General features: G+C 37.6%; 1 protein-coding gene across 1 annotated transcript; it reads left to right on the forward strand.

Moving 5' to 3' along the window:
- The first annotated feature begins 96 nt into the window (after nucleotides 1-96).
- On the forward strand, nucleotides 97-24705 carry PI15 (peptidase inhibitor 15). The gene is made up of 6 exons (XM_013942863.2): nucleotides 97-263; nucleotides 823-1160; nucleotides 18873-18991; nucleotides 19277-19409; nucleotides 19552-19667; nucleotides 22762-24705. Exons 2-6 carry the CDS (start codon nucleotides 888-890, stop codon nucleotides 22895-22897), a joined length of 777 nt encoding a protein of 258 aa, XP_013798317.1. The 5' UTR covers nucleotides 97-263; nucleotides 823-887; the 3' UTR covers nucleotides 22898-24705.
- The last annotated feature ends 224 nt before the right edge of the window (nucleotides 24706-24929 follow it).

The raw sequence follows: 24929 nt of genomic DNA on the forward strand, positions 1-24929 counted from the left end.
GTATGCTTTGCAGAACTCCTCCCCTCTCCTTTTGGCCAAGCAGAGTCCTTCAGAGAAACTGCCTGTTCTGGATCATACAGACTGTAACATATAAAAGCTGTTAGCAGCTCCTGTGGCCAGAAGCTTCAAAACCGGCAGAGTTTTGTTCTTTGGGGGTTTGTAGTAAGAGACACGCCTTCACAAAGGTTCATATCACCACATAGGAGAATGCTATATATACTGGAAGAACAATAGACTGTATTCTTTTTTGATATTATCCAGAGGTAAGCCATTCAGCTCAATAAGCTTGCTTTGCATGCAGTTTTATCGATGCTCATCACATTTTGCTGAACTTAAGGTTCAAATATTATTTCTAAGATGTCCTCCTTTCATGCTTTATATGTTTTTTGCCTACTAGTTTATCTGTGTGGCATTATCAAAACAATGCAGGCATATAGGAAAGGCATAACCTGGGATGTATTTTTCATTTTCAGCACATAACATTCTGTGAGGTTTCTAGCAGTCTCCCCATTTATGATATACAGTGTCATTTATGCAATTATCTTCTGTGATAGCACTCTCACTATTTAAGGAATACTAGCTTTGATCATGGCATTCATGCTATAATGATACTTCATTTGGTATGTTTGTAGTAAGAGCATGTTATCATTTAATCATAATATGGATAGTAAAAATTGTTCAGTAACACGTGTTCTGACTGGACTGTTTTTTAAAAGTGGGCTGATGGACAGAAATCATTTGTCTGATCATAGTCTGCCAATTCACTCAGTCTTGCTACCCAGATGTACAGAATCACACCTCTGAACATCTTCTTTTCTACAGATCTGTTTTCCACTGTCCTGACTTAAAGCAGAACATCTCAGTGGCCTTTCTCCTTTGGCCCCAAAATGACAGTAATCTCTGCAATCAGTTGTGCTTTCTTATTTTCCATTCTCTGTGAAACAAGTGCAATAGCATTACCCAACTCCACTGACCTACTCCTGTCAAACAATAATTTCACTGACATTGAGACGGCTTTGGCAGCTCATCTGGACTCTGCAAAAATTCCCAAAGCCAGGAGGAAGCGATACATTTCACAGAATGACATGATTGCCATTCTTGATTATCACAATCAAGTTAGAGGCAAAGTCTTCCCACCTGCTTCCAACATGGAATACATGGTAAGTGAACTTTGTTTACTTCAGAGAAGGGTAACGTTTTAGAACTGCTGGAATACATAACAAAGTATAAATCAGTGATTTCATTTTCTTAAGTTGAGCAAACTGTGTGTTTGGGGATGTTAGTTAAGTACACAAACAATTTTTAACTATTGCTTCTTACTAAAATGTTCTTTCAGATTTTAAACTGAATTAACTTAAGGAAGCAAAACCTAAATGCTAAATTCTGAACCTTTTATTCACCTTGTTGAATTTTTATTTCCATGAATGGTCCCAATGAAGCTGTTGGGGCCCAAGTAAATGAAGTTGCGAGTTAACTGCTTGTTGACATGAGGAAGGTTATGTGATTACAACATGTGATCACATGTGTTTGAGGTGCTAGTCATTAGTAGTCCCATTGCAAAACTGTTATGGAGTATGCTGAAAGTCATTGCCTTGATGTACCCAAAAAGGTGGCCAAAGAACATTGCTAAATATTTTCACACGTAGCACTTTCAGAGAGAATCTGGTAAAACTGTATTTAGAAAGTAATTTGTCTGATGGACAGTTTGGCTCATATTCATGTGTTTTACTTACTGCATATTGTTTGCATGCAGCTAATAATTTTAATTTCTGGTCAAATACAATACTTATTTTAAATATTTATTTTCCATGTGGAATTTCAGTCTGCTTAACATGCTCTGTTTGTGGTCAGTACCTTTTCCCTTTACTGGCAAATGCTCTTTATGTGAATTATCTGTTCCTGCAGGTATGATAAATGTTATTCACGCAGGGTGATTTCATACTTGGCACTAAGATAATAGCTAAGCCAGTGTGTTTGCTGCTTTATGTTCCAGCTTTGAATGTATGCATACTGTGGAGCTCTAATGTTAAAAATAAGTTGGCTAAGCAAAACTTTTTGTACCTTCTAAGTAAGGCATTCACAGTCTTTTAAAAGCATAGACAAGTTGTGCTAGCAGCATAATATCTGCTTAAAGTCACAGAGCATCTCAGATGACAACAGACAGTTAACAGGTTCAAGAAACAGGACACCATCAGCCTGACATAAAAAGGGGATAATAGTAATAACAAATCCTCCACTTTAGCGACTACTGACTAACAGTTTGGACTTATTTCTATCACAGATGTTACCTGAATCTGGATTTGATCATACAATCTGCTTAGCATGTCCCAGCAGCACCTCAAAGAGCTGAGTGCACTCACAGCTTTGCAGGATGAAGGCCTGCAGCCATACCGTAATCTGAGTTTGAAGTTTGGTTAAGTGGAAAGGTCAGAGATAGAAAAATAGAGAGGTCAGAAGTCAAGCTCAGTCATCATTTTCAGTGCTGAGCTCTGTGCTGACGTTTCCTTTGATTCTGCATAAATAAACTTTGTTGTAATGTCTGAGGGAATGCAGCCTACCATGCCCTTCCTTTGGCTTATGTTTTTTAGAAATGTACTCTTGTAGTTTGCTTAAGTGAAGCCAGTACCCTGTCGTATTCCCAAGAGTTTTGTAAGAGCAATGCTCTTAGCCAGTTCAGTAAAAAGACTTTGAAAAGAAGAAAACCTTCCCTGATTAAATCTTTTTTTAATATACCCATATGCATAAACTTCCATGGTATCATCTACATTGGCAGTAATCACGAGGACAAGGTTTACAGCTTTCTTTCAAGTTTGGTTCCCAGCTCTAATGTACTTTATTCTTGCTACAAATTTCGGAGCACCACCTAAAGTGACTTCAGGTACGGATGCAGAGTTTACAACTTGAACCTGGATCTTCAAGTGGCAGTTAAGTCAGTTGCCACAAACCTTGTTGCAGAATTTAGTCAATCTGTGTTTCCTCATGAAACTTCATGGAGCAAAGAAAGTCCAGAAGGCAACATCACCCATAGCTTTCTCTGCCATCTGGTTTGTAGCGATGGCAGCCTCTCTTTAACTTTTCAGTTGTGTGGCTATGGAAAGGTTTTGATAGGAAGGTTTTGAAGATGGTATAGTGTTGGTAGGCCACAGACCGGGGACCCCTGCTATCAGCAATGACCATTTGAACTTGGCTGGATGCTGAATCCATTCTTTTGTCTCTATAATTTCAGAGTATGGCACTACATCTGTTGTATCTTACAGGGACATAAGATCTCTGCTATTTTATATAAAAGTTGTTGTATCATTCAATATCCCTTTCCATAAATAAGATAACAAGCATATCCTTATCACCAGAAGACAATGTACGCTGTGCTGAATGTTACAGAATGTGTGTTCCTGTCTTGAAAATTATGGAAAAATATACTTGTAGTGATGAAAGTGACCTTTCTCATTCACCTAACAATGATTAAAAAGGTTGTTACAAGTTAGAGAAGCTGGAAGTAGCTATCGATGTAGTAGATTTTGGAAACTGCTTGTAAGTACATTGAAATAGAGGACTAAGCAATTTGGAAACACAAGAAAAAGATATCTTCCTTTCTCTATCCACAGTCAGGCTAAATTGTGTTTTGCTCCATTTTCCTAATTCAACTAAGTTTTTCTCATAAATGACTGTATCTCATTCTCACCTCTGCATATTTCCATTTTCTTTTTCTCTTTCACTGATAAGAGTTTTGAACTTAACAATATGGTTTGGTTCTTATGATTCCAGTTCTCCACACCTGACCTTGTTTTTGCTTTTCCTCTTGACGCATTCTATTCCATCCCTTGAAACAGCCTGCTTTTCACATGCTCAGTGCATTTATAGATATTTTGAATTCCTTGGGCATTATTCTGTCTGCCCTATGGAGACATCTATTGCCTTGAAAGTTGTATGCTCTAGGACTTCTGATGAGAGGTCTCAAAGAATGGTTTTGAGTGGCAGAGGGTGTTCAAATGAGCACTGCAGTAACAGAGTTGGGACAGTGTCTTACTTCAGTTCCAGAGAGGTGGATGGAGTGCTGTTCCGATCTTCTGTTGTATACGGTCCCTGATGCTAAGTGGATTGCTGGGGAGTCAAAAGCAATTATGTGAGACATTGTTCTGTTGTGAAACCCTAGCGAAAGGAACTGGCCCGTGTTATGCACAATGGGTCAATGAGACTTTGAATAATCTTTCTCTTAGGATTTTAGTACCCTATGAGTCACACTTAAAGTAGTCCTCTTTTTGGTGCTGGTGCCAGTATTGCTGATGCCTTCAATTTTAAGTTTGATTGAAAGGGCAAATCTAAAGTCACTGAGTATGGCAAGTAAAAGAAAAGGGAAGCAAGAACTTTCAGGCCTATATTGTATCAGTAATGACTTTTGCTTTTAATAAAAGTCTTCTTATTATGTATCTTTCATGCCTTCTCAGCCTAAGACTATCATTCTCAATTCTCTGCTCTTCCTTCAAAAGCTGGTACCATACACACAGAAAGAAAGAGGACACCATCCTTTTGATCTGGCAGAGGCTGGATTAAAATCATCCACTTAGCTTTGCACACTTTTTCTGCAGAAAGCAAAAAGGTTCCATAAAATTCATGATTCAGAAAACCTGAGGTGTAAAATTTCCTGCAGCTGTCTAGTGTGAGAGGTATGTAAATCCTCAAATCCAGGGGAAGTCTATAAACAAACAAATCCCTTTCTCTGAATGCTAATTCTGCACTGTAGAAGCCTGTGTTACCTTTCTGGAACATCTCAGCTACTTGATAGGCCAGTAAAGACTTTCAGTATCCTGCTGGCTGAAATCTGAGTCTCTGAAAACATATCATTTAGTACCCATTGGTACTATCTGTAGGATACCAAAACATTCTTTAAAGAAATATCTGTTATGGTGAGAAACAACTGTTATTTTTACCTTCTCTACAATTATTCTCACTTGAGGCCAGTTTCTTAAAAGTCCATGTGTTCTTTCCACATAACCCATGTTGCTATGTGCATGCAGAACCTAGTTTGAGTGTACATACATGAATGCTGATCACAGTTTTGCAAGTGCCAAGAAGAAGCAACAAATAGATGGACCTAAATGAGCATTGGACACAGTCCTGCATGGGATTCCCATAGGCAAACTAGGGAAATAGATGGTAGCATTCTAAGGAGATTTTCATAAATTGTTAAAGAGCCATACTGAAAGAGGAGCTGTGAGTATTTCACTGCTAACTGGCAGAGCTTATCATGTGGGGTTCTGCAAGGATGAGTCCTGAGTCCAGTACATAGTAGTAGACTGGCAGTAGCAAGTGTAAAGATGGGGCAGGATTACACTTTTTTTTTTTGTTCAGTGATTACATAAATACACTTTTATATTTGTGAAAATCTAGCCCTTGGAATATGTCACTTTGTAGAACTCAAGGTAGTGAAATATTCCCAAACTACCAAGAAATAGCTTGGATACCCAGGACTATTTTCATGGCAACATAGTTTACGATAGTTTACCATGAGCTGGTAGCAGAAGATGTGGAAGGGAGTGGACAAGTTGAGCTTATTCATCTTCACTAGTAAATCCTACTTGAAAGACTGTGATAAAAGGAACAAAAGTAATTCCTGTAGTCACATGAGCTAAGAAAAGTCATAGCAGAAATCTATTCACTCTTTAAGGCCCAAGAGCCACTTTGAGCTGAGGTGAGTTCAAAGATGACTTTGGAGGTAACAAGTTTGGAGATGTTGATTCCTGTCCACAAAAACCTGCAGACAGCTTACAAAATCAATTCAGAGAAACAAGAAAATAACCCACTTAGTGGTCACAATACTACCAGCTGTATTGCAATTACAGTCCTAATGTGAAACTCTTGATAAAAGTTTCTGGCTATCCAGATGATCTTTAAAATGCTCTGTGAATATGCAATAGGTGATTGACAAATGATGATAGACAAATGGCAAAAAAGTGTTTTCTAGAAATTTCAGTTTTTCCAGAGTCTTATTTAATACCTGAAAGCCTTTCATATGGACATGGAAAAAGTGAGTTAATATGTTTTGTTCTCCAATTCAAAGCATTTCTGATAAATACTAAGCTTCTCAAGTTGTTTACTTACTTTTGCTGTTGTCATGTTATGTTTCTTACAAACCTTTCTAAATCTTAGAGGACGTTTTGTTCCTTGAGTTGTTTGCCCTGGCTGATTTGCATGGTCCCACTGAAATCATCTATGTCTGTGAGTAAGGATTGCAGGACTTGTTCCTTCAAGATTTATGTCTAATGAGTTGGATAGGATCTCTTAATACATATAGTTTATGAACGCCCTATTGCAGGACTTCCTTCTACATTAAATACATATGGTTTTCATCTTGTCTGCTCCTGAAAATATATAGTGATGCTGTCTCAGTCACATCTCTTGGCAAATATTTTACCTTAGGAATAGAAATGATTTCCAAATGTCTAACCTAAATATTTCTCTCTAAAACTCAGATAATTAATCTTTATATGCACTTTTTAACTGCCTAATAGAATTTCTCTTCTTGATTAATTTCACACATTAACCTTTACATATTTTCTGACAGTTTTCTTGGCATTAAGATGTATGTATGCATATAATGTTTCCTTAATTTCCATATATGTGCCTTCCAGTACTTCTGTATGTTGGGGCAAATTACAGTTACACTCCATTTACAGCTCCTTTAGTAGATCAGTGAAGTCAGTTAAGAGTCAAAGAAAATTAGGCCTGTCATTTTAACTATAGATGTTTAAAGACACAAGAGCCATAATGCAATGGAGAATTTACTCTAGAAGGTACTGGCAGCCTACATGCCCATTGAATTGTAGTGTTCCCTTAAATCCTATATACATGGTGAAGGTTGAAATAAAGTAATCAGAAGATGAGTGCAGGTGCAGAAATCTGAATATGCTTTTCATCATGCCAGAGCACAAAATAAATCTAAGTATAGCCTATCCAGTCTTCTGGGAAGAGGAATATCGAGAAGCTCAGAGCTCCCTCAGTGTAATTCACCTATCTCAATTTGCCATAACTTTTCGTTTGCTCTACATGGGGGATTCACAGCAAGTGAAGTGAAAACAAATGAGAGGGGTTTAATAATGAGATGCGTTTACTGGCTCCAGTTTCTCCCTCCTAAACCTCGTGTCTATGTTTAGACAACTGAGTCACATCCTTTCTGTCTATTGCCATAACCCACCAACCAGCGTGTTTGAAGATCATAGGCTAGTGAGTTCTGGAATATTATTCCTTTCGGAAAATTAGAAGAAAATAGAAAGAACTGAAGTGGTTTACATGAGTAAAGTTAGGGAGTTTCCATCTGCATGACTACATTGTGGAATGAAAGGAAGCAGTTGTTTTACCTCAGCTTTTACCTTTTTTTTTTTATGCTTAGCCTTTGCCCATGATGGAGACAGAACATGGTAACTGATAGAGTAGCTGAAAGTCAGCCTGAGTAGCTGGAGTTTACATGATAGAGTAATCCAGTTCTCTTCTGCCGAACAGATGAGTTTACCCACTTATCTATTTCCCACTGCACTGCTGTCAATAACGCAATGCAGTACTAATCAGCGGTTATCAATGAGGTGCAGAATGCTGCCAATTTTTCGAACAGAATTTCAGCTGCACAAGGTTAGGAGCCACTGTTCAATCTCAGAAACAGATCTGGTGTTCAGCTAGGTTCAAATCAAAGTGGTTATGTCAAGTACAAAAGCTGTAAGTTCAGAGTGATAGAAGACTGGTTTAAGAAATGAACAGAAAGGACCTTTCCTAGAAAGCAGCCTTTGAAAAATCTGAAGAACTTCCCCAAAAGTAATATTGTCAGGAATGACTGAGTTAAACTTGCTTTGGTATTAGAGTTCCTTTCCCTTGTTTTAGGCATAAGTATTTTTAAACATCCATTTTGATGGTGTTTTAAAAGAGAATATTTACATTATTTAAATTTAGTATTAGCAGAAACCCTTCTAGGAGTTTAAGCAAACAAAAAAACAACCTAGTAAAGTCTCTGATAGAAAATCAGCCTGCCCAGAGCCCTTGGAATTAGACATTCCTTTATTATTAAATGTAGCACCTCTTGAACTTCTTGGCTAAAAACAGAGACAGGGCATTTTTCACAAGAATTGTGATCCAAAGTACACAGTACTTAGTTTCATACATGAATGGAGATGATAGTAACCCTAAACCTCTTAACATTTTTGTTCTCTTTCCATATCTGAAAAGGAGAATAGGCTATTCAAGTCTATGGAAATGTATATCCTAAAGACAGTAAAAGATGGAACTGCCCCAGGATAACCACTTGCTTGCCTTTTGGATACGGACTACTGTCATCACCACAGGCACCTCCATGTGCAAATGCATCCCTAGGTACTCTGTGATGGGGTCCAAGGTCTATTTTAGTTCAAATGAGAATGACTGTTTTTTTTCATCTCCATCTGTACAGGCTTATCTATTAACTTGTATCAGGACAACACATCTTATATTGAGCCTTCTTATTGTGAGAATAAAGAATTCTTGTTCTTATTCTTTATCCTGCAGAAAAAAGAAGCTGCAAGGTATTTTTGTTTGTGCCATGCTGCCATATCTTTCAGGTAGAACTACTTAAAAAAAATAAGTATTTTCTTTGAAAAATTTTAAAGGAATTAAGAACTGTTTTTGTTTTAATGAAAAAGTCAGTGATTAATAATAAAAAAGTAAAGAATGTGGACTTCCTCCTAGAAGAGGAACAAAACACTGCACAAGAAACAAATTTTCCATTCACATTTTGTGTTTTTGAGAAAAGGCAATTTGCAGTGATCATATTTAAATTGAAAGAGGTCAGCCACCTTCATCGTCAGACCAATGACAAATTGTCAGGGTGACATGGAGCTTGACAAAGTTAGGTTCTTTTTGTTGCCACTTCTGAGATAAGCTCTTGCCAAATAAAATATGCCTTGCAGTAGGTTAGGAAAGCACTGAATACTTTAAGATATGTAGCTCTGATATTTAACTTTTCCAAAAGATAAACAAGTAATAACATATCAGGGAAGCTTATTGTTATTAAATTTGACAGCCTACCAATTTTCTTTGTTTCTTATTGTTTAAAAGCTTGGTGCCAAAGATGAAAAGAAATGCAGACAATCCTTGGAAGAAACAAATTGACTATTAGCAGCAGTCAAGCTTCAAATGGTAGGAGTTTGAATTTGGACAAAATAGATGCCCAGAAATATAAGCTTCTATATAAAATGACTTGAATTTTCATAAGAAAAGAATTTTTGACAATAAGATTTTTTGGACATCTATCTGGTGATGCCCAGAATATAAAACAGACCTTCTAATGTTGAGCGTTTCAGAAGTGTGGATCAGATGTTTGGAGGTTTGGATATAGGAGAGTAAATTGACTGTAAAACATTGCACAATTTTACTTTGAGTTGCAGCATAGTATTGGACAGGCAGTTTGATATATTAAACCCATATTTATTTGCAAAAGAATAAAGTACAGAACAGCAATCCCCATCATGATTTTTTTCTCTAGAGGATAGACTTTGGGAATTTGCTGTGTGACCTTTCTAATTAGTACCTAATGCACTAGGGAAAGGATTTGCATATGCAGTGGGCATCCATCACAGTATGCACAGTAAGATTTCTAACAGGTGGCAGTTGAGAGCAAAAAAAATTCTTAGAGAGAGAGAAATGGCCTAGAATCCAAATGATCTCACAGCCCAAATAAATACATAACATTTGCCAAATCTGTCTATAAATTCCAATGAGATCATATGTTTTCACCACACAGTATGTATTGAAAAAGGCGAAGGCAAAGAGATGAGGCTCCTTCAGTCACTCTGCTGAAAAAGCATGCAGGAAGAAGGGCTGGTGGTTGTTTCACTAAGCTTTGTGCCAGATTTGGAGTGGGGGGAGTGGGGGTGTCCTACCGAAAATCTCTGAGTGTTAAAAACATATAGGTTCCACTAAACAAAAGACCAGGAGAAAATCTGCGCAGGGGACTTCTGCCTACCCTACATATTGCTGTGGGATTTCAGAGAAAAGGCTACTGCATGTGCAAACAATAAGGCTGGTGCAAGGCTGCACACTGAATGACCCCGAAGGACAAGACCTGCATATTGGGGGAGTAGCAGCCTATATCTGCTAATCTACTCTGGGACTTACACTAGCACCTGTGGAGTCCCACTGCACAGATGGGCTGGACACTTAGCATTTCATTCCCCAGCATCCCAAAGTTTTTCTCACAGGAAGAAGTTGCTTGACTCCAGGCTTTTTTCTTCCCTACTTGTTGGTGTTTTGGAAATAAGTGCTTTTGATCTCCAGTTGGACAAACAAGCAAAAGCACAGGGCTAATGGAGAATAAAATCAGAAATCTGAGGTAAAAAGCCTGAATTTTTGATTGTTCACTGCTGAAAGTAGGTCCTGCTGGCCATCTTTCTGAGGGCCATAGGAACCATTATGATTTTGTTTGTGCTGTCGGTAAAAAATAACAATCAGATGACACTAATATGAGACTACAGTAAGCATATTAATGACGAATAAGATCACAAAACTGAAAAACAAATTGGCATTTTCTATTATTACTGTTGCAAATTACCACTTATTGCATCTATATTCAAGCTGCATATCCCAACATTTCATTTGCAATCTCATCATGCAATTATCGTCATGTGAATCAGCTTTTGAAGAACAGAGTTGTTGATACAGCTTTCTTCAGCTGTTCACTCTCAATTTGTGCTAAAATCTGTACTGGGTGCCTAACAGCCCGGCTGGATGATTGTTGGCAGCCAGCTGTGGGACTAGTTAAGTCACGGCTCTCTTGGCGTCACAGGCAGCAGCAGGCATGTGTGACAGCCCACGCCTGATGGACACTCTAGGGTATTAGGAGGTTCCTGAGTGACTGGGAGGTACATATTTTGCTCTCTGGTTTATGCAGCACTTTTAAACTACTGGATTTACCACTGAGAAATATGTAGCACCTTATCCTAGCTGATACCTTGTATTTGTAAAAGGCCCACAGTATTTTAGGCTAAACTACTGAGGGCTGCTGCTAGTATTTAATGTTCAGAGCAATGCTCTACCGAAGTTCTCTTGTACCCTTGTGCAAGTGAGGGGAGCTTCATTGCTACTGGCAATAAAACTGAGACAGGAAAGATTAAGGATTATGATAGCAAAAGAAGAATGGAAGCACACTTCTCTACTGCTTGAATGTTTTAAAATGCTCATTAGCATCATGTTGTCATCTACCCTAAACCCATTAGGCTCCCAGTTTAAAAGCACATCTTTATGAGTTCCCCAGTTAGCCCATCTCATCTAGCTACAGAATCTGTCTGTTTGCAACCTCAGGGAAGCAGAGCTCCTATTTTTCATGTTTTTAAAGTTTTCTTCATGACAATGAGAGCTGTAAACTTAAATACTTCTAAAAAATCTTCCCATTTATGCATACATATCCTCATAGAATGAGAAGAGTATTAATACAGTGTATCATTAAGTATTCTGCTTAGTTTGTCTGTAGACCACAAGTTCTTGCTACTTGTTAATAATAATAATTAATAACTTTCAGAATCTTTGGAGACAAGAAGAGAGCTCTTTGCTTTGGTAATGACTTTTTGCTCTCATATGACAAGGCGTGTATAAAAATATAACAATACTAAGATCAAGAATTTTCCCCTCATATTTTCTTTGTCTGTGGAAATTTATGTTCTGAACTGCAGGGAAGCTATCTGCTTGCTGTATAAGGAAAAGAGAATTATTTTTGGCTGTGAAAATCAGGAAATTAGGAAAAATCTAAATGAAAAATGTTTCAGTTTTCCCATAAGAAGTCTTTTTTTGCTAAATAATCTTCCCCTCAGAATAATGTTTCTTCATTTTTTAAACACTGTATAATGAAGAACCTGACTATCAAAGGATAGGCTGATTTTTTTTTTCTCATTCCCCAAATTTGCCAAGTATAATGGATCTTGAGTCTGACTTCTTCCAAATTCTGAACTTTAAGAGCAACTTAGACATGAATGGAATTTAAGATGACAGTGTCAGTTGTTTTTTTTCAGCTGTGGCATCCCCAATGGGGACAATTTAAAAGTGGTTTTTAAATCTACCTTTTTATCTCTAAAGATGCTACTAGTTTAAGTGTGTGTTTTACTTGAGATGTGTTGCACTACTTGAAATCAGTGCTTTGTTATCTGCCCAGAAGAAAAGTGAAATAAACATTTTAACTGCGTGTACTTTATTTTTACCTTTGGAGTAAGTAATTTTCATCCCCCTCCCCCCCAAACCCAGAACAATTGTAACATCCTTCTGAAGGGAGACAAATAAATACAGTAAAGTGTTGACAGATCTGCTGATGAGTTTGGAAGAAGCCAGCAGTTGCTTTCCGAGAAAAAAAAAAAGGAAAAAAAGAGAATCAGAGCACGTTTTGCAGAATTCAAGAGTCGGATCATAAATCTCAGGATAAGTATCAGCAACATGGAAAGTGAAAATTATGAATCTTCTTTCTTTTTTATTTTTTTCTTTGACAATGTGTTGAAGAGACGTAATAAAAAAGGATCTCCATTTTGATGTAATTTACTGAGTGGCTGTGGATTTTTTCTTCTGGTACAAGATTATGTAATGTTGAAATTCTGTTTATTTTTCAGATAGGGAGGAGATATTCTTTTGAAGAAATGGGAAACAAGTCACTCATACTCTAGTATATATAAAAACACTTTAAGAATAAAGCATATTAACACTTGCAGAGGTGGGATTTATCTGTTTAATTTAAGAAAAGCGTCCATCAAGGGCCAATGTGAGGTTCCAAGACCTTCATCTTTTTCTTTCTTGACTTAGTAAGCCATGCTTTGGGTGATCTGGAACACCCCAGAACTCATTAGCATCACTCAAAGTATGAGGGAAAGCCTTGATAGAGGGTGAGGAAATGCCCTCTTCCTTTTCTTTTTACCAAAATATTTAAAAAGTTCTCTCTACAGCAATGGAAAACCTGCAGGCATGTGATCAAGAAACTAAACTAATAGTCACACATGGCTACTTTTTCTGATACAGCTGTCCAGCCTATTTCATCAAATTATCATCTTTCATTAAATGCACTTGTGTAAATGTTTTGTGTTTTTAGCTCTTCCAACTCTGGAAAAATCTGTCAGGATATGACCTGATGGAGTCTTTTCTCCAAGTGTCAGAGGTCCTTTGGACGGTCAAGCTGCATTCTAAGAGAGATATACACTGCTCCCTGCAGCTTGCTGGACTGCAAACTCTGGCATCTCAAAATGGCAGCTTAAGCCTCAGTGGTTTAATATTGGTTCCAGGCAGAAATGTGGTGCTCCTACCATGTTACTGAGACAGTCAAATTTAAGAAAAAAACAAAGTCATGAGCTCCACTGGTAGCCAGAGGTCCTGAAACAGACCTTGCACAAGAGAAAAACTTATTTTCCTAATCTGTATGTACTTATTATACAGTATAAGTAATACTTATTATACAGTATAAGTAATATGAAACTGGACTACAAGCACTCTAGCCTGTTGTACAAGGAAACTAAGAGGTGCTCCACCAAAAGTCTTTAAGGAGGCTCTGACATTAATTATTTCACCTATAGGTAGTTACACTGAAGATCTACAGTGAATACAAGGCCTTCTTGTATTAATAAAGATAAAGAACCAAAACGGCACATGGTCCCTTAATGCCATCAAAATCCTGAGGCCTGATGTTTGGTTTAACACCAGCACTGTGCTTCAGACTCTGAGAGTGTTGCTTTTAGTACCTGCTCTGTTTTAGTCAGTGTCGTTTAACCATGACTTCATAAATCCATCATTCACAGATGTCTCAGCAAAGTTTTCATGTTCAAGCAGTGTTATTAAATGTTGCAGTAATGCATTTAAAACTATGAATATGACATATTCTACTTTTCAAGAAAAATTGAAATAATCAACAAAGCTTGATGTTTAATCTTGAAAAATTACCAGAGGGTAAATGTACCCAGAATAGCAATATGTTTGCAGTAATTCAGCCATCCTTTAGAAAGGATGTAAGAACAGGGGACTCAGATTAAGAGAGCTCCATCAAATTTATTTCAAGTATATTTGCTTAATGTGTTTTGCTTACAGATAAAATAGTGCAGTTGCTGTTTGAGGTACCTTGGTGCTTTCAGCTTTAGTTCACATTCTGCACCAGGATCTATCCCCAAAGACTTCTGTTGAGCAGGGTGGCAAGAGAAAGCCACTCCATTTAAATGATTGATATTAGAAGTACAATTCTGACCGTAATGAGAATGAGTGGAAGGACTTTGTTTCTAAATTCAGATTCTATTTTAATGGTTATGTAGAGCATTTCTCAAATTAAGGTGCAGCTATCAATACAGGAAGAGAATAACCAAGTATCATTTAGCAAACGCTCTGGAGAGATCTTTGTAGAATTGTAGCTGATTCTTTTTTTCTTTTTCATCATCAGAACGTTTCTTCAACTTCATCATCCTTTTAGTACCTAACAGCATAGTTTTTAGGACCTCATAGTATTAAAAACCAGACCAGGACCTCATAGTATTAAAAGCTGTTTCAACAAAGAACAAAAGGGCAACTCCATCCCCCTTACATATAAATTATCTAAGAATAACTGAGAGACAGGAAATGGCTATAGACAGTCAGGAGGCATGAGAGAACTGTGACACATTAAAAGGCAAACACTTAGTGGGCTTCAAGAAATTTCATTCAACATTAAAGAGATTTCTTTTTACACCCCATTTTTTATTATCCTTCATAGAAAACAGACTTTATTTCCCTATTTGCTTGGAGAGGGGGGGAAAAAAACCTTGGGTAAAATTCTGGCCTTACTGGCAAAACTCCCGCTGACTTTATTAAGACTAAGATTTTATTCCTGACACTCAACCAGCATGTGCTATGTGAGTGCACAGTACACCCCAGAGCCAGATGATAAAGCCTGTGCTCTCAGATGTTGAAACTCCCCATATGGAAACACGGGCCTTCATCAATACCTGTTCCCTGTTTTCAGTCCACTTGACTCACGTTAAAGCCTTTCTGAAGTGTAGTTTAGCAGAGAACAGTGCAGACATCACAGTCAGACAGCTTTCTAGGAAAATACTTTTTGACTGAGGAAACAAAAATAAATTGGCCTAAGGATGTGCACTTCAAGTTGCCAGTGGAACTGTGGTGAGAGACGCTTTAACTCTATCACGGCTCAGTTAGACTTGGGTGAGGGGTGGGGAAGGTTTCCACTGTGGACCAAATCAGTGGTCTAGAGAGTTCAGGGGGCTCCTTATTTTGAGTGGAATGAAGGTGACGGCTTCCCCAAACACTGGTGACCTAGCAAACAAAGATATGTTTTCCCCAGGGAGAATGAGCGCTGTTTGGCAACTGGAAGTTTGCATGATTAATGCATGAGGATGAGTCATCTCCTCAGATCTTGATCCACTGTGTATGCAAATGGTTTTTCTTCCTCCCTTTTGTAGTTTTCATGTCAGGCAGCTTTCTTTAACACGCTTAATAGAAAGTCTGGATCGGCCGTCATTACATAGTTCATTATTTTATCACTTTTTCTTTTTCTTTTTTTTTTTTTTTACTCTCTTGCTAATTACCTTGAGCCTTTTAGTATCTCCTCGTACAGAAACTGCCTCTCAGGCTTTCAAGGTATTTCAGTTTCTCGCTTTAAGATTTTTTTCTATTTCTTTATATCCTATTTTTTTATGTAGAACAATGAAGTCTTATGGATTCAAAAAGCCCTATATCTCCTTTCCCTCTTCTTCCATGTGCCCAACACAGGAGACTGAACTGAGATAAAAAATAAATACAGGTGTGGGCCCATGGTCAGTCTTCTTTTGAAAGGGTTGAACTAATGGTGCAATTTCTTATGACTGAGAAGATTTTAGGTCCTTATAAGATAATCATTTCTCTGCTTCTGCCTATATTAATTACTTGTCTTTTCTTATGGAGATAATCTAGTGCTCTTGCTAGAGGGAGTAAGACCATCACTTTTCTATCAGAAAGAAACTTAGGCAACATCCTAATGAAGCACTTCATCTTCTCCTATGAAATACAAATGATTTACATAGCAGCAGGGGACTCTGTAGAAGGGTGTTTCACCAGCTTGCTGATGGAGGAATGGAGGGAATGAAAAGAAGTTGCAGATGTCCCCCTCCGTGCCTTTTACTTCTTATTCAGTGATTTCTCTCTCTCTCTCTCTCTCTCTCTCTCTCTTTATGTTTGCCAAAAGCTTCATATGTCCAGAGAGTGGTCAAGAGTGAATAGATAAAGGAAAACAGGGTGTACCACATATCACGGTAATGCTTAACTGCCATAGCCACAAATTTTTAACTGAGTTTGAAATAGCCTCAAGGCTTTCACAGGCAAATGCTACAGATGATGCCTGAGAACCAGGAAAAGAGCTTGAAGAGAAATGAAAGTGAATGAACAATTCTCTTACTATCCAAGGCAAGGGGAGTGCCTAGTTTACAGATAGCATTAATGGTGAAAACCTATTCCGATCTTCACAGTTCTTTTAATCACCTAACATACTACTTTGCAAAGCAATTTAGCATGTGAAAATATGTTGGGTCAAAATCAGGAGCTTGGTGCTATTTGTGCAAATACAGTACGCATTCAGATTATTGTGGGACTGCAGCCAGGTCACTTGGGAACAAGCACGCAAACCTCATGTTCAGCCTCCTGGCAGAAAACATTCATGCCAGAAGCATGATTAATCCCAGCAAAGAAGGGTGTTTATGGGGTGTCACAGTACTGGCTGAACTGCCCCTTATGGATGCACACCAGCCAGCTGTGTTTGGACCCACATGCTGAATTCATGTACTTTTAAGTTCCCCTGGGTCTGGGCAGGCTCCAAACACAAGTCAGTTTGTGGCTCTGGCCTCTCAGGAACACTTCCTAGGCACACTTCTACATTTGTACCTACTGTTGTCCCCTCTTTAAGGCAACAAGCCCTCTTTTGGGGACCACTGAAATATTACAGAGTTTGTAAAGAGTTATTTGGATGTTGGTCACATTCTGCTAATTGGCTGGACAGCAGAGATACAAATCAGAACAAATGTCTCTACACCACTGTCTTCCTCTTGGACCCTGGAGCATTTTCTGGATTTTGGACAGTGTCTTAACAGTTCCAGGTTGCTTCTCTTATATCCTAGTAGTTCTGCCTAGTCTTCTCTTCCTAAGTTATAGGAATATATAACTATAGGAATATATAACTATAACTATAGAATAGTCTAACTCCTACAGGAAACTCCCTTCATTTTTGAGAGCTGAAGTCAAAATATTCCCTGGCTGAAGGACCATATTCCTTCTTAGTATGCTTCTTCCTAACACTTCTCTCTTTTGTCCTTTTACTGGTGATTTGCTTTTACTTCACTCTGGGACCTGTTCTGAAGAGGTGTAAAGTAAGTCTGTTCTGCTTTAAGCACCATCCATCATATTTCTCATAAGGTGATTCCACTTGAATGGAAGATCATTTGTGTTAAGGATTAATCATGGTCTCTGTCGTATTTCTTCAGTTTTAATCTAGAATCTACCTCATCTGCTCCATATTAGCAAAAGCCTGGTTCAATGATATAGCAAGTCCATAAAGTTTAGTAAATTCCATATTACTTTTTCACTTAGAGAAATTCCTCAAACAACCATAGAGAGTCAGGGACACAAATTGCTATCCTGTTCCATGATCTGTGGTCAGTCCTTTCTTCAGGTTTGGAAACTTAAAACTATGAATTCAGTGTTTTAGAAATCTGTACTAGCTCATAGGACAGAAAATATTTGTGTTGTGGGCCACCTCATCCTTTGATAAGTTTATTTCTGGCTTTGCCTCTTATTTCATACCTCACAGAGCATACTCTCTGTTTAGTAGCCACTCAAGATTTATGAGCTTGTCTTTGCATTTAAAGAGATGCTATGGGCTGGATAAGCAATTTTACCACATTCTGTTTCTGTCTTTCTACTTGCAATTCACCAAAACACTCCACTTGGTGTATTCAAAATGCACATCTAATTCCAGGATCTAGAGTCTACTTAGGCATCACTTAAACACTAAGATATATTAGGATTTATGCAGAATTGTAATATGACAGCAAAATATTTCTTACCTGAAGCTCCAGCATTGCAGTAGGTTCCATTGTTGATATCTTTATTATTGCTGAGACAACTCTATTTGCTGTGGAGAAAATAGTGAAGTTACAAGCCACGCATGTAAATGAGCAGGAAACATATTAAAAAGAAACACTGTTTAAGGTCACTTGTCATGTTCCTACCATTAGGGAATGACTTAGGGAGTAGAAATGGTTAAAATTCTCCTTATAGAGCTGTTTTCTTTTTATTCCAATCAGGGAGCAGTGTCAGCTCCCATGCAAAATAAAGTGATGAGACTCATACTGCACCTGGACACTATTCATAGTTTTTGCCTTGTGGACCCCCTTTTCTTGACCTTGTGGCCTCAAATATGAAAAGCTGCCAAGTGCTCTCTCTAGCCTTAGATACTCCTGAGATCCCATTTCAAATATGTTGGGGTTTTGTGGGGTATGTAATACCCGTGCTGAATTGTTCCACTCTCTGTGTGTCTCCTTCACTTTAACCTTCTATCTGAGTCCTATCCAATGTTTTGCTCCTCTTCACATATGGATCTCATCAACACAGAGGGAAAATGGTAGGAGAACGGAGGGTCTTGCCAGTCAACAATAGAGAGATCTGAATATTTTGATTCTTCTGATGATGTAGGTGATTTAGGACAGATCCTGTTAGGTCCTGTACATGCTTGCCCATGATTTTGTGAATTCAAGAGGTCTCTTTCTAGGTTACAAATCTGTCGTGCTATGTTGGTGCACTTAGGACTTAAAATACCTGTTTCTTGCACTGTCATGTGTGTTTGTTTTGTCTGTACTACTGCTAAGGATTTTTTATTTTCTCAGGTTTGGGATGAAACCCTTGCCAAGTCTGCAGAGGCTTGGGCTGCTACATGCATTTGGGATCATGGACCTTCCTACTTACTGAGATTCTTGGGCCAAAACCTGTCTGTAAGAACTGGAAGGTAGGCAGATATCTTACCAAACGGTTATTTTATCAATCTTTGAGGTCCAGATCTTAGGTTGATGCAAGCTTCTTTCATTATTCTAGCAATACTTGATATGCATCTATAATTTAAAAGCTTTTCGTTTGGCTGAAAAGTATTATTGCTTAATATTATTGCCCCTAGTGATGTCCGGAGAAATGTGTTTTTAGGTGACTTGGGTCATGGGGATTAGCAGCAGAAAGTTCCAAAATTTCTAGATCTGAAAAGGCACATTTTTTATTTCTGTCTTTTAAACGAACCTAGGTATCAATCCATTCTCCAGCTGGTAAAGCCATGGTATGATGAAGTGAAGGATTATGCTTTCCCTTATCCTCAGGACTGCAACCCCAGGTGTCCCCTGCGATGCTATGGACCCATGTGCACACATTACACACAGGTTATATAAATTCCATTCTATTCAAAATCTACTATCCAAAGCTGGAATTTTCTGTGATATATTTATAGCTTTCTCTTATATAAATGTATATATATATATTTCTTTTCAAATTGGACTTCACCAATAACGAATATTTATTCAGATGGTTTGGGCCACTTCCAATCGTATAGGCTGCGCAATCCACACATGCCACAATATGAACGTCTGGGGATCTGTTTGGCGACAAGCTGTTTACTTGGTATGCAACTATGCCCCAAAGTGAGTTGCTCTCTTTTAATATTGTTTATTTTTATATTTCATGCATGTGTGGGTCCTCTCATAGGACTGCTTACTCCTTTTTCTGCTGCTTGACCTGTATTTGCACTTTTTTCTATGGGCTGCTCATTCATCCTAACATTACATCTAACAAATACACTACTTTAGTATACAAGGAAGAAAAAGAAATAACTTGAGGTGTATGGAACAAAAACTTGTCTTCTTTTATTGTTATTATTATTTTTACTGTGATTCTCATCCTTTGTGCTGGACTCTACTTTCAAATCCTCATTTCCTTACTCTGTTATAGACACTTATGGTGAGCTAGACTTCCTCATGTACATGATCATTTTGTAGATCAGGCCTTAGGGAACATCTTTGCTGTGCATCTTGATTCTCTGTGAACTCACACTGTTACCCACAGGATACCTTTTCTTATGACCATACTGCATAAGGGCAGCCCTAGCATAGGCTTCCGATAAAGTCCATCTATCTAAGCTCAGTGTCTACAAATCTCATCTCATCTTGCAATATTAGAGTCCTTCAAAGCATATATTATAGATGCGCATTGATGGCCCTATTTCATTTAGCCATGCAGAGATCTGTGTTAAGTTGAACTGAAGAACTGAATTTTCTTCAGGTGTTCCCTGGACCTCATCTCAAGCTCACATATGGCTGCAGAATGAATTAGTAAAGTATGGATAGAGGAGAGCTTGGTTTTGAGGTTTAGTTTGGACCAGTGCTTCAAAAATAGCATGGACAGTGTAAAAGGCTGCTGGTTTCTCTGACTGAATAATATTAGGCTAAGCCATAGTTCTGTATAGGAAACGAAATATAATTAATTGAGCGTGTTTTCCATAAACTCTCAGTGGCACAGGTCCATTTGTGGTAAAGAATATGCAAGAGAATGAATTGGAGTCATGTCATTATTCTAGCTGCTCCATGAGTATGAGAATTTTTAAAGGTTTTGCAACTTAAAAATAGATAGGATTTGATGAGAAAACTGACTTGAAAAAATATCTTCTTTTCCTTAGAAAATCATAAAAATTTCTATGTCCTTTTTAGTATCTACTAGAAAAGAGAGGTAAGAAAAGAATGGGAGGGGTATCAGGCAGCAAAAACTGTATCTGACTTTTAGCTTTTAGGCTTTTAGCTCCACAATCTGGACAAGATGTGAACAAAGTTTATAAGAATAACCCAAGTACTATTTTTCATGTATCTCCATTTGTAAAAAATATGAAATGAATTACAAATATTGTAGGATACTTCCCTCATTGTGTTCAAAAATAGCAAAGGAATGATGTCGTGTATTAGGCATTACTGAAAATGGATGCATTACTTGTCTATCAATTAACAAAGTACTAATAACATTTCATATTTTCTCAGTCTGAAAATCCCACTGTGCTTCTCTGGAGTTTTAATCTTCTTCTCTGGATGAGATTTTGGGTAGAACTTTGATCTATAAGTAGCTGAATAAGGATTTTCACATAGATTTCTTGCACCGTCACAGAAGGGTACTGAGTGGACTTTCCTGGCTTAAGGTCATATTCCAAAGAATCAATAAAGTTGGGTTAAGTATGTAAGGTTTAGGGCTCTTGGACACACATACAGACATGTCTTTTCCAATGAATAAAGGCTATGTCCCTCTGAACAATCAGCATGCATGAACATCAGAATACAAGAACATTACACCCCTTGAGTTATTAAAATTGGAATTTGGCAAAGATTTGGGGATTAGATCTCCAATAATTTTAATTGATGCCATGCTGTAATGCACATTTGTGTTTCTGAAATCAGGGGGAAAAAAAAGTTAAGGAGGATAGTTCAAAGGTTTGCAAAGGCCCTGTATAAGGTTAACTAATATGGACTCACACAAATCAACCACATGTTGTATAGGGAATAAAGCAAAAAAATCAGCTTTCAGAGAACTCTTTCTGGATTTCCATATCTGTTATCAAACTAAACATATTTCCCGAGCATTCAGTCTGCTGTACCCATTTGGAAGAGAAGTAGGAATGAGCAAATTATTTGAGAGATTCCTACTTTCTTCCAAGGCACAACCCAGACCAAGGCTTTTGATCCAATGTTATTGGCTAGGAGGTGGGGGATGAGAAAATGTTTCATAAATAATTGCATTACTCACTACTATACCACGTCACATGCAAACTAGAGGAAAGTTCTCTGCTCTGTGAGACATAGCATTTAAATAAAAATCTAATTTTAACTTACTTTCTGCCTGCATCATGAGTGATACGTGAAGCTCTAAAAGTCTGGGGGTTTATATAAGCATCTAAAAGTCTCAATGCTTTTTTCAGATGTTCCCAGATCTTTCTGAGTTACCTCATTTCATGTGAGCACTTTCCAGACTTGATCCCCTTCCCCAGAGCTCTACTAGAAACTGCATAGCTCCATTTACCAGATGGGAGTCCATGTTCCTCCTCCTCCCACTAATACCTATGAGACCACTGTGAACTTGCAAATATTATTCTTTTTAAGACAGCACTGTTGTGAATAGTTTTCATCTTCCCTTTTTCCTTAACCATGAATTCAGTCTCAGAGCTTCACAATGTGGACTCAGGCCAGCACAACCTGATAATAATATTTCACTCGGTTGGTCTTTCCACCTTCTAATTACAAGCTTTTAAGATAACTGCCAGGACAAAAATGTTCAAGGAAAACCTTGCACCAATGTTTATGCTACTAATTTCTCATGAAAGAGAGCCTGATGGTTGATTATTATGTCCCAGAATCAGAGATTCAAAAGTAATTTGACAGTAGTAAAAGCAAGAGGATTGGGACTTTTACTTTACCACAGACCCATAAAGGATATGGAATGGACCACTGGCATGGGATGGCATGGTCATTTCCATCTGTTTTTTTTTTTTTTTTTTTTTTGAATCAGTAGATCAATATTTGTCAGTAAGCAGCTACAGAAATATAGTCATACATGTTTTGTGTAACTGGACATTTATAGGACATCACTCAAAACATTAACTTTAATCACTCAGGTACCATTAATGAATAGATTTTTCTCCTCTTTTTAAAATAGACTTTTTCTCTAATGACTAAGCATTCTTCTTCCTTTTTTTATTTTCAGGGGGAACTGGATTGGAGAAGCACCATATAAAGTAGGAGTCCCATGTTCTGCTTGCCCTCCAAGTTATGGAGGCTCTTGTACCGACAATCTTTGTTTCCCAGGAGTAACATCAAACTACTTGTATTGGTTTAAATAAGTTAACATGTTTACAATTTTTTTTTTTAATGGCTGAATAACAAGAAGCTTGTATATTGAATTTTGCACATATTATATAGAGAGAGATATTGTAATAATACCGTGATGTTTTCTTTTTGTATGCTTTGTATAATTAGCTTTCAAAGTCTAGTATGAATTTATTTTTAACACTTTGGAATTTATGACTCACATTAACCATTTTAGATTAACATTGTGTAAAGAAGAGAAAACTAATTTCACCTTAGCATGTGTAGCTTTCTGAAGATTAGGCTCTATTAAAAGCACATTAAGAGATACTGTCAATTTATATCTAAAATATGACTTCCCTTTTAAAATGATAGGTCCAGAAAGAGAAGGGTCATTGTTTCAACACTGTGCTTTAAAACGGAGTGTAACATGCAAAAGCAACAAACTGTCCTCACACTACCAATGGTTACTACCATTTACACCGGTGCTTTCATCTGCAATGTCAATGGGACTCCGAGAAGAGGAAGACATAAGTGCAAGAGAAATTGCAGGATGTTACCTACCTCATGCACAACAGTAATTAATTTATGACATTTCAAGAGTTCAGCACACGGCTGCTGCTATCATCAATAATGCCTGTGTGCAGATGGGAAGAATAGAGAGAATAAGGAACCACACTGGCCAACATGCAGTCGCTATTAACTCAGCTGCCTGAAGTCTTATCTAACTAGGACAGCTACATCACTTTAAATATACTGGTATAATCAACACAGTCACATTTTAGTTTCTGCTCCTGCCCCCTTGCCTATCAGAACACAATCATATGGTATAAAAGGTACTTTGTGGCAGTATATTTACTTCTGTATAGGAAGGCAAAGAAATATATTACTACAAAACAACTTTAAATCAATACATGACATCCACACTAAATCTTTTACCACCATATGTATACCAGTATATGTGCTGTCCCCCTGACTGAAACTCAGCTGGGTGAAACTTTCAAGGATAGTTCAGACCTAAAAGTAGATAAGAGCATTTTCCAAATAAAAGACTACAAATTCATCAGGCTTAATTAAAACTTAATACAGACTTGTGACAAAAATTCCAAATTTCTAAAGCAATTGCCAGGGTCCTTTAAAATATATTGTGCTATTTCCCCAAAATGTTTGTATGAGTTTATAAAAAGCAAATCTATTTATTCACATTGTTCCTTCCAAAAACTGAATGATTTATGGGTGCTTACTAGAACATTTATAAAGAGGGCCTACACTTTAAGCCAGAACATTGTAAAGGTAGTTTTTTTGAAAAGCAGATCATAAAAAAGAGGAAATACAACATCTGGCACAACTACTATGTACAACTGTCATTGAAATAGCCTCGAGTTTTGGCTTTATATTATTTGGCAGAAAGTACTCCACATTAAATATACATGTTTATTCTGCTTGCACTGCTAAGTTTAGACCTCTGAAATTTGTGAACTTTGAAAAGCAATATCGACTAGAACAGTAGAGCATAGTTTTCATGAGTACTATACATGTATGTTTCTTAAAGTCACTAATTCAGTGCTTAAGAGGGTGTTTAAGACAGTCTGTCCCCAGAATATGAAGTATCATATTGGTGATTTAAAAAAAAAAGGGAATTTTTCACATTAGTTCTTTTTTTCCAGCAAGGTAACCTTAATGGGTGGATGGGCTCTACAGTGTACAAGATGTAACAGCCCCTCTCCATCTATCCATAATCCGACCACTCAGAGAATGTCAGCAGTTGATCTGTAGCTCTTCTGATTAGTGACGCTCCCGTATCTGACAGGACAATAAAATGTGTCCATGCTCTAGAAAACAACACTTGTGATATTCTGCTAACTTTTTTCCTAACAATTGCAATATAAAAGTCTTTCCTTGTAGTTTGAAAGGGACCAGTGCTCGGACAGTGCTCACTCAGTGAAGTGCTTCGGCTGAGTAAAATCCAGTCCTGTTTGGGGAGAGAAACACAGCCTCTTTGCATCATTATGTACGCATTTAAAGACTTCTGTGAGACAAAACTGCTAAGTGGGTCACCAGCCCTCA

Source organism: Apteryx mantelli, chromosome 2 (assembly GCF_036417845.1).
Source record: "Apteryx mantelli isolate bAptMan1 chromosome 2, bAptMan1.hap1, whole genome shotgun sequence".
Classification (NCBI taxonomy): domain Eukaryota; kingdom Metazoa; phylum Chordata; class Aves; order Apterygiformes; family Apterygidae; genus Apteryx; species Apteryx mantelli.